This window comes from Triticum urartu, chromosome 3 (assembly GCF_003073215.2).
Source record: "Triticum urartu cultivar G1812 chromosome 3, Tu2.1, whole genome shotgun sequence".
Taxonomy (NCBI): Eukaryota; Viridiplantae; Streptophyta; class Magnoliopsida; order Poales; family Poaceae; genus Triticum; species Triticum urartu.
The window spans coordinates 39,941,735-39,952,273 of record NC_053024.1 but is presented as its reverse complement, the minus strand read 5'-3'; the positions used below and the strand labels follow the sequence as shown (position 1 = coordinate 39,952,273).

At 44.4% G+C, this 10,539-nt stretch overlaps 1 protein-coding gene across 1 annotated transcript; it reads left to right on the top strand.

The window, feature by feature from the left end:
- The first annotated feature begins 421 nt into the window (after nt 1–421).
- On the top strand, nt 422–3,923 carry LOC125547844 (DNA repair protein RAD51 homolog B). Its single transcript, XM_048711596.1, has 8 exons — nt 422–616; nt 1,765–1,909; nt 2,022–2,132; nt 2,232–2,323; nt 2,582–2,676; nt 2,781–2,894; nt 3,509–3,638; nt 3,838–3,923. Exons 1-8 carry the CDS (start codon nt 518–520, stop codon nt 3,898–3,900), a joined length of 849 nt encoding a protein of 282 aa, XP_048567553.1. The 5' UTR covers nt 422–517; the 3' UTR covers nt 3,901–3,923.
- The last annotated feature ends 6,616 nt before the right edge of the window (nt 3,924–10,539 follow it).

Below are 10,539 nucleotides of genomic sequence, written 5' to 3'. Positions count from 1 at the left end.
ATTAAAAAATAGGTGCATAATACGTAAAAAAAAAGCCTGCAGATCTACCATACGTCGCGGGCTTACAGTGGGCCCTGGCCATGCTGGCAATGCCACATAGGCTACGGATATGTCTGCGTACATGGAATGTGACCGTATATGAACATTTGTGTGCAAGTTTGATGACCAGAAACACGTATTTTACAAGTTTGTGTATCAAACTGACCGTCGCGTGCAAGTTCTATAACTGATGTATTTACCTCATAAGATGATACACTTGTAAAGACATCCAAACGCAGCGTTGAAGTTATGGTTGCCTGAAATCCACTGTACAAAAATTTGCCGCTCGCCGCTGCCTTCCGCGAGAAGGAAGGGAGGCCGCGTCCGGTAGAACCACGACGCCCAATTATAAAACTTTGGCGCCTTCGCGTTCTGTTTCAGCCCCAAAACCCGCCTCCTCTGCTCAGAAGAGAGAGAGAGAGAGAGAGAAACGCCTCACATCCCGAGCATCTCTCTGTCTCTTCGAGTGGTGGGCCCCATGTCGTCGTCGGCGGCGCACCAGAAGGCGGCCGCGGCGGCTCCCGTCGAGGAGGAGGAGGCCGGGGAGCACGGGCCTTTCCCCATCGAGCACCTCCAGGTGCGCTCCGCTCAACACCCATCCCGCCCCCCTCCCCCTCAATCGATCCGCTCTTTCTCCGCCGCGGAGGCCGCCGAGAGCGGGGTTTTCTGTCACGATCCGCTCCCTTTCCCGTCGTGGAATGGGGGGTGCGGCCGAACGCCGCAACTGGATGCGACTGACCCGCTCCTTTTCCCCCATTTTTCTCTTCGGTGTTCGATTTGGCGGGTTCTTGGCGGTAAACCCTAGGTTCTTGCCCTCGGAACCGCGTGAAGTCGAAGATTTAGTCCGCACTTCGGTTATTTGGGTTGTTTTGAGGCGGATTTATCCTATTTGGGAGTCCCTTTCCGGTAGAGTTATCGGCCCTGAACCCCCGAATTCCCGGTTCCTTTTTCTCTCGGGAACTTCACATGCATGAAATGGATGAAGATGCTCTCCTTTCATTTTGGTACACAATTTTCCGATCCGCATATGGCGTATCACCAGAGGCTTGATTCACTGATTCAACGGGGTTGATTTGTTAGCACCCTTAAAGATCGTTACTGAAATGTTAATGTTTGCTGTCACCATTTCTGATGCGTGATTTTCCCACATTTTTAAGGGATCAGGACAAAAGTTGGACTGTATATCTGCACTACCGGTTCTTGAAGTCTAAACAAGTTGCAGACATACCCGTCTCTAGTTGTATGCAATTAAGAGGACCTGTACTTTGTTTTCCAAGCTTTATGATTCCTGGCATCTAAAACTTATGCATTGCACATGCACGCGTTGTCTTTCTGGAAGTAATGCTTCTACGATTTGATTTTATGATGTTCTAATTCTTTAAAGTACGAAATGTTGATACATCCTTCTGAAAGCAATTCACATTCTCCCCAAGGCACCATGTGCGGCAGCCAATCAGCCATGGCAGTTGTGAAATCGTATCCCATTTTCTTGTCAGCAACTCAGCATCCTATCTCAGATTCTTAGTGTCTAAAGTTACTTTTCCATGCTAGGTGTCTGAAATTCATAGTGCGAAATAGTTTTATCATTAGGCCATCTGGACTCTCGTGTAGGCTGTTGAGGATGTAATCTGTTTTGTTAACTGAAATGAAGTGGTCTTCTTCCTTAGAAAATCCTGAATGTTAATGTCACAACTAGACTAAAATTATGTTAATTTTTCTGTGAAGGCATCTGGAATAGCTGCAGTTGATGTGAAAAAGCTCAAAGATGCTGGTCTTTGCACAGTGGAGTCTGTAGCTTATTCTCCAAGGAAAGATCTTTTGCAAATTAAAGGGATTAGTGAAGCCAAAGTCGATAAGATAATTGAAGCAGGCAAGTAATTGTTTGCCTCTACTATAGGAATTTAGGAACATTATTTGCATTGCTTCGTATACAAAAGAATTTCCACATGCAAAGGTACTGAATGTTGATAAACATCTGACAGCTTCGAAGTTGGTTCCACTGGGATTTACTAGTGCTACCCAACTTCATGCGCAGAGGCTCGAGATTATCCAAGTTACAACAGGATCAAGAGAACTTGATAAAATATTGGAGGGTAACTGTCTCTGCCTTTTGTCATTTCCTATCTGCCACAAAGAAACTCTGATACAATAGACACATAAAAATAATGTAATTGTGTTTCAAATTCTGATAGGAGGAATAGAAACAGGATCTATCACGGAGCTTTATGGTGAATTTAGGTCTGGGAAGACTCAGTTGTGCCATACTCTCTGTGTCACATGTCAGGTATTGCGGTAAAATATCAATCTTATGTTATGGTGCCACTACATCAGTATAATTCTAGAAGGATACGTGATATCTTTTTTCCAATATTGGAAGACTGGCTACTTTTTTTTCTTAACAATTAGTTTCTGGCTACATAGTGCGAGATATGGTTGTACCCCTCACCCCCCCCGCCCCCTCCTCCCCCCGCACACCCACCTTCTCTCTCTCTTCCACTGTCTGTTTTCTCAAGATTGAAAATTTTGGTACTGATTTATACAGCTCCCACTGGACCAAGGTGGTGGTGAAGGAAAGGCTCTTTATATTGACGCAGAAGGCACATTCAGACCACAAAGACTCCTCCAGATAGCAGACAGGTGATATCGCAGTTTTTTCTTTCTATACCAGTTTAAATTATTATTCATTCTGCCACTATGCGGTGTATGATTGAACAGCTAAACAAGATAATCCTGTATTTTAGGTTTGGACTGAATGGTGCTGATGTACTTGAGAATGTAGCTTATGCTAGAGCATATAATACTGATCATCAATCAAGACTTCTGCTGGAAGCAGCTTCCATGATGGTGGAGACAAGGTGAGTTGATGCTTCTATAATTTGGTATCTATGCTCTGAAGTATACGATTTACTAGCAAGAAACTGTGAACTGCTAAAATTATATTCCACCTATCTTCATATATTTGCTTGAATATTCGGAAGGATTGGTAAAAAATAAGGTGTATGCGTCAAAAATAAATAAATAAGGCGTCAATGATGTTTAGGATGGTTACAAGTTGCTTTTTTTTTTACTACCAGGCAACTATCAGCACTAAGTAGGAAATAAAGATATTTAGTTATGTTTCCAGTGGAGCACTGGAAAGGGGTAGCAGCCGATCTCATTATCATGACTTGGGAACTGGGAAGTTGTCCATCTTATCCTGACATGTCCCATGCTGCTAAATTGTTGGAGTAATGTTATTTTTTTATATGGTAGAATATATTTTTCGGAGTTACTCTATTACATCTGCTTTAGAAAGAATAAAATCCAGTCGAATAACAGTCCAAGGCAATTTTATTGTGTTACTTGCTGTAATTAAGCCAATTAGATCCTGGCTGTGATTATACTTGCACCTTTTTCATCATTTCTGAGTGCTTACATTGCAATTATTGGACAATCTCCCTAATACTGAACTGGAACTCTGTTGCTGCAGGTTTGCGCTTATGGTTATAGATAGTGCCACAGCCTTATACAGAACTGACTTCTCTGGTAGAGGGGAGCTATCAGCAAGGCAAATGCATCTGGCCAAGTTTCTCAGGAGCCTTCAGAAATTAGCGGATGAGGTACATTAGCCTCTTTCCATTAGCAGCTGATGAATGATGAAATCATTATTCTTTAGTACTTACACTTGATTATAGATATGATACTGGAGCCAAATTGCTGACAAAACTTGTCGTGTTGCTGCATTTTATTCTACTTGATCATAGAAATGATATTGGTCCCATGGATAGTTGCTCATTTGACTTGTTTTGCTTGCTCTAGTTCGGGGTGGCAGTGGTAATCTCCAACCAGGTAGTGGCCCAAGTGGATGGCTTTGTGCGATAGTTTGCTGGGCCACCAATCAAACCGTTGGCAGACGGGAACATAATGTCTTCTGCTTCCACGACACTGAAGCGGTGTTACATGCATCGTCAAGGTAACTGTGATACTGTATACCTGCTATCCTTAACCCTTCGTCCTTTCGAGATCTTTGTTTAAACATCTACGGTACGTGGATTGTTCAGGCTGTTATCTCCTAAGGAAGGGCGGAGGATGCGGATTCTGTGTAAAAGTGTGGTGCTGCATTCCTATACCTGCCTTGAGTTGAAGACGTGTAGCAGAGGTTTCAGGATATTCAGCTGAGACAGGTCGTCACAGATGGGGTGACGGCTTTGTAGAGCTAGCTTCTCGTAAAATTGTTGAGTCGATTGGGGGAATACCTTTACCAGGTGGTATTCTCAGAACTTAGCTGGTGGTTTTGTCTTCGGCAACACGATCCTTGTCTTTGCCTGTATTTGCAATAAAGGGAGGCTCTCGGATATTTTAATTTGGTACAATTACTCCATGCTTGCAAAAATAACCAATTTTTTAGCTCGGCGCACCATAGGGGGCTCCCTGGAAGGAACAATGGTTGTAGCGCTAATCTTCCCTTGATACTTGTTAGTTTTCTGATCGTGTTCTCTATTGGTCTCTAGTGCCTGTCCTATCTAAGATCGTATGATGTTATGCTGAGTGATGGATGTGTTGCTTCACTTTTGGTTTCAATAATGTCCTTTTGATTTCATTCCGTTAGGAAAAAAATGTCACTGGTGTGGACACCCCTATACTATGGATACGGGGCACAACCGTGTTATTCCTATAGGAATACATGCGTCGTGATATTGGCATAAACCACCAATTTCTTTTGACCAATGTCATGTTAGATAAAAGAAAAATCGTTAGGTGATAGTATTTTCGCAGGCGGCTCCGCTCCGTACTCAATTAAACATTAATTTTAGATGATTTTAGTCTTTTTATCAGTAAAAAAGTTTATTAAGCCACAGAACATTCCTAAAGGACTCATTTTCAGATTGGGGAGTGTAGTTACACCTTGTGTGTAAGACTATTAAATACTTTTGGGTTGTGTGTGTTGATATGCGAGTCTCCATAACCCTCCACTTATCCGTTGATGTTGCCAGTTCATAATCTTCCCCTTTGAACGATATGGTATCATAGTATTATGGCAGGCATGAGAATTTTCTTTGTTTTTTGAACTGCGAGGACAATCCCATATGTGGGCATGTGTTATTATGTGGCGTCATTCTAGTGCTATATTTAACTTCGAGACATTTTTCATCTTCTAGTTTCATCCGGCAGACTAATAGTGCAATCAGCTATTCATCTTTGGTATAATTTTCGGTAAGAGATAGAGGGAATGCACTCTCTCTTACTAGCATTCTACGTCGACGACATCACCATGATGTTACTGCACAGCATCTTCATTAACTGAGAACATGCATGCCACTACTGGTCTATGTTTATCCTTTACTCGCGGGTATCTTTGGCGAATCTAGCAGCCTCATTTACACATAATAAATAACATGTTCATCAATATTTTCTACCGAGATCTTTAACCATAGCACACTAGGTTTCACTTTAATTTGTTCAGGGTGCTTTAGGTGCTTTAATATTACTTTTGCGAACTAGTTGAATACCTTAGCATGTTCCTTTATCCTAACATGGAAAGTGGTTTTTCAATATAAGCAGTAGACACAACTGGATCAACATTATAAATAATAGTTTCATCGTTAGCTTTAACTGGTTCTTTAATTTGTTCTTTAATAGGGGGATGATATTTAAACCACTTCTCCTTAGGGAGATCAACATGAATAGCAAATGATTCACAAAAAGAGGCTACTATCTCAGAGTCAAGTCCATATTTAGTGTTAAACTTGTGAAAAGACATCGGTATGCATAAAAGATTTAACACAATCAAACTCAAGCTTAATACTGACTCTTTACCTTCGTCGAGTTCCCAATTTTCAGGGTTGCGTTTAATTATTTCTAAGAGATCCACCCGAATTCAAGTAGTCTTCTTCATAAAAGAACCAGTACAAGAAGTGAATTCGAGCATAGATTGATCATCACGAGAAAGCCGAGTATAAAAATTCTGAATACTAATTTCTCTTGAGAGCTCATGTTGGGGCATGAATATAACATTGACTTAAGCCTCCCTCAAGTTAGAGCGATACTTTCTCCTTCACGAGGCCAAAACTTTACATAATTCCGATCATGCCGAATTAGATGCATAGGATAAAATTCTTTTGGTGAAATTTCCAATTTTAATCGATTCCAGTTCCAAGATCCAATATCATCGCATAGCCTATATCATGTCAATGCTTTTCCCTTCAAATAAGGAAAACCTTCTTCTTAACTTCATCTCCGGATAACCTGCAAGCTTAAACAATCCACAAATTTCATCCACATGTATCAAATGCATATCAGGATGTTTAGTTTCGTCTCCTGCATAAGGATTAGCTAGCAGTTGTTCTATCATACCCGAAGGAATTTCATAACCAATATTTTCAGTAGGTGCAGTAGGTTGAGAGGCAACTCTTTGTGTTTCCGGTTGAGGTGAAGATACCCCGAACAAACCCCTCAAAGGATTATCTTCCATAGTAACAAGTGACAATAAATTTCACAGCACGCTAAGTATAAATTTTCCTTGTTACCAAAGATTAGTCCACTTAGCCAGACCGACTTGTTTTCATCCCGGATGAATCTCGGCGAGCCGCCAGAAAAAGAGTCTGATGACCCACATGTATAGGTGAAAATCCGTGGTATGATCGCCCTGCGGCTTAACAGACCAAGATGTTGGAATGCAGTGGTGAAGGGGTGACGTCGAATTGAGCTTACTGCTTCTTTGAACAACTCACCCAATACATGTATTTGCGTGGTCTAGAGCAAGGCTGAAGCCGTACGGGAAATAATAGCCTAGGCTTTCAGGTGATATTTACATTTGTTTCCAATATGACACTAAACCTTATAAACAACGTTTAGCAAGCTTATTGCTACGGCAAGATTAAACAACGGAGTGATAGCAGATATATTACATGCCATAATATGGCTACCCACCAAGTAAAATGGCCATAAGGTAAGGGACCTCGGGTAAGTACGCCGTAACACCGCAAGGAGCACAGCGCGTCATAGAACTCGCTACTCGCAGGTGGAGATATCTAAGTTAAACACCCCTGTCGCTCAATATATGCAGGGGCATGCGGATTGTTTTTACAAAATTGGGATGACATTGTCACTCGAACATGACTACTTCTTCGGCACTGAGCCTCTATTAAATGAGCGCCTATCTATGCACTTCTCTCAAAATAGTGCTCGGCCAAGACCTGGCCTGGCTGGAGGCGCCATGCTCACCAAGAAGACCACTTCGGAGAGGCCGTTGTGATCCTCACGATGCTGGTGTTGGAGCGCTTGGCATGGGAACAAATTCCTACGCTGCGTGCCAATACTCCATCTTCTAGGAGTTGAATGGACCATCCCCTAGTACTGTGGGAGTTGAGAACTATTCGGTCGTGCAATGTACCGCTTGTCAATTCGGCTTGGCGGCAGCCTCTCTAGAAACAGCTGTGCTCCGGATGTTAGGCTGACCTCTGTCGATACGTCTTTCGCGATGATTAATGAGCCGTGTTCGATATGTGCGGAACACATCCTACGCCCGCGCAGAATTCTGTCATGCTTACCTACAAACAAAATAACTATTCGGCCTTGGTCATTGATCCGTCCGGCGCAAGGATCGAGATCCTTTTGACACGCCGTCTTCCATAGCAGCCCGTTACAAACCTATGGAGCTCCAGGCACCACTCGGCCTATTGGACGCGTACTTCATTTAACTTTTCCGCAACAGTCGCAGGCACACGCACGCATTGAAAGTGGCACTGACTTCGTCGGAGCCCGATAATACTTTTTCCCTACATTCGTGCAATGCTATTTCTGTAATCTTTCTGAAAAAATAACTCAATACGGTCGTAGCTCGAGTCCTTCTGGATCCCAGGCACGCGACACGGCAGTTCGTGTCTGCAAGTTCCGATTTGCGGTTAGTGGTTTCGTGTTGTTTGCAACACGATCAACTACATCCTTGATCCAGAGGGGAGCCAGAGCTCGCAAGCCCGCTATGGAGAGGAAGAAAGGTAGACGGGGAGGGAGGCAGCGCTATACTTCGGGTGGCTTATTAGAGGATTGCGTTCGATTCACATATGTCGATCCGCAACAAGTGATGTGGGGCGTTTTTCGCCCTCGTTCGTTTGATCCATTTTCTCCTCGGTATTATTTTAGGAAGGCATATGGGAAGGGTCGCTCCTTCGCCGCTCTGTTGGCACATTTTAGTTCTACCGATGTGGTGTGGTTTCCGTTGTGGGTGCCTGGCTCGATGGGAGTTCTTTCCTTCACGTGTGCGCGCGACGTCTCGCTCTCCGCCTTATACGTTTTCCACGAGTAGGTTCAGAGTATGAACCGTAGGCTGGGGCGCCGCACGGCGCTTTTCCATCCTTTCAGCCTTGGTTTCGTGAATCGTCAAAGGCCGATCAGTGAGGGGGCTTTATTTCTCTCTCTTTATCTGGCGCTCTCTAGCGCGGACATATGCACGCGCCTCGTCTCTGCGGCGCGCTCGCTCTCACCTCATCATCCTTGGGGAGGCCGCTCTCGTAACACGCGTGCTCGGTCTGTACCGTGCCAATCCTTCCTCCTGGCTTTGTTCCTTGGCTCGGGCGTACACACGTTCCTGGTAACAAAGTCCGTCAGGAAGGAGAGTCTTCCACGCGCAATTACCCTTTCGTCCAATATATCGTCTTTTCACCTTCGACCCGGGGCTAGCGTTCATCTCTGCCGTGATTCGATAAGCCTGGATGTGGTATTCTCAGATATCTTGGGAGTCATCCTGCTACACTCACATATACATATCTGTTGGACGGGCTACCAGCGACCATAAGGTGGAGGGCATCAGACATTACCTATTTAATCCGCTTCGATCGACATGCGTTAAGTGTCTGCCGCTCTCGTCCCAGCACTGCCCTCGTGGCAGGCATCTGGGTTGCTCGAGACTTATTGTCAGACTCTAGACCCGGAGACAGCCCTTTTGCGCACCTGTCCAGCATTACTGGCATTAAGCCGTGCACCAGGTTTGCGGCAGCCTTAGCGGCACTCCTTTGTATGCGTCCCCACATATTCTACTCGGACATGTGAGATGCATTACATGCTCAAGTTACCTAGACTCATGCAATCGCTATTAGCCTTTGCCTGCTCCTGGACGCTGATCAGAGCTAGTGACAATCCTGTAAGTTTAGGGGTCTCCTGTCTTAGGATCTCCTGCGGTATGTATGCCTTAAGGTAGGTCGCGGACATACTAGTGCCGCTGTGTCTCTCCATACCTAGTTCAGGTCTCGGTTTACCGACAAGATCTGCTACTCGTCGGTCGTACAATTTCAATAATATATCCCTATATATTTTGCATTTATATATATCTTACTTTTGCAGGTTCTCCTCTTCTAGACTTCTTCGTCTAAGGTTATGCTTGTTTGGTCTGTTAAAAGCTTTCATGCTGCTAAACCCCACTTTTCGGCGGAATTAGCGAGTGGCCTCCTCTGTACTTTAATCCCCTCCAATACAGGAGTGACAATGTAATATCCTCGTTACATATGATACTACCGTGACTCGACGCCTTTCAACGGAGATAGCACCCTCCGGAGATACCCGTGCTTTGTCTCCAGAGTAAGATTCCCTATCATGTGCGTTTCCAGCCTCGCAGTTACATTGCGACGTTTTTTGGTACACCAAGGGTCATACGCACTTCCTGCCCGGAGTTCGTCCGTTGCTGACTCTTTATCGGTGTTGTCCCATTTGGTTAGTGAGTCTCCGAGTACTTCGCCTTTGAGGGACATATCTTTGGAGTGAGTGAGGGAGGGCCGAGGAAAGAGAACGTTAATACGGCTCTCCACGTCATATGAGCAGGCTGGATTAGATTTCATTGAGATGCTAAATCCGTTCTGTTAGACAGAGACCCCTGCGGTAGGTCTGTCGTCGCTACATCTGATGGTAGGTGGCTGAGACCACGCGCGCAGTGGAATGCGTGTTATGCTCCTCCTCCTTATCTAATCCTCACTTTGGAGCAAGAGCTCATTGTCCTCCTGAAGCTTCAGAAGCATCTTGTCGAAAGGGCTATAGAATCGCCAATCATAATCTACAAGATGGATATACAACAGCGTCCTCTTGGATAGGTTTCGTCTGGTCTTAGAGCTTACATAGGTTGGCGAAGATTTGGATAGGAGCTTGATAGTGATTGTATACTCATTTACCAATGATATTTGAAGTAGGGTTTCTGTGTGCTCGGACCTTACATATCCAGATCTCTCTTTGTGGGCGAGTGGTGATATCCATTGCGTTAAATGATGGCACTGTATCATGACAGGGGAAATCTGATAATTAGTCAGTAAGGCTAGATCCTTCACTGGTTGTTTCGTGATGGGGTACCTCTGGTGAAAGCGTTCTATCTCACTACGCATCTGATAACTGGGATTGTGCTCAAAGTTTCTTAGAGCTCAGGTGCCTCTTCTCTTTCGCTTGGAGGGAGGTACTATTCTCAGATGATACCCTCTACTCCACACAGATTTATTGTCGCTTCGTAGACCGAGCCCTTTAATTCCGCGGGGCCGGCGCCTT

Excerpts from the sequence above, each read along its gene's own strand:
- LOC125547844 (XM_048711596.1), top strand. The coding sequence starts at position 518 with ATGTCGTCGTCGGCGGCGCACCAGAAGGCGGCCGCGGCGGCTCCCGTC. Across the intron at positions 2,324-2,581 it reads CTCTCTGTGTCACATGTCAG|CTCCCACTGGACCAAGGTGG; the intron begins GTATTGCGGTAA and ends TGATTTATACAG. Across the intron at positions 3,639-3,837 it reads TTCAGAAATTAGCGGATGAG|TTCGGGGTGGCAGTGGTAAT; the intron begins GTACATTAGCCT and ends TGCTTGCTCTAG.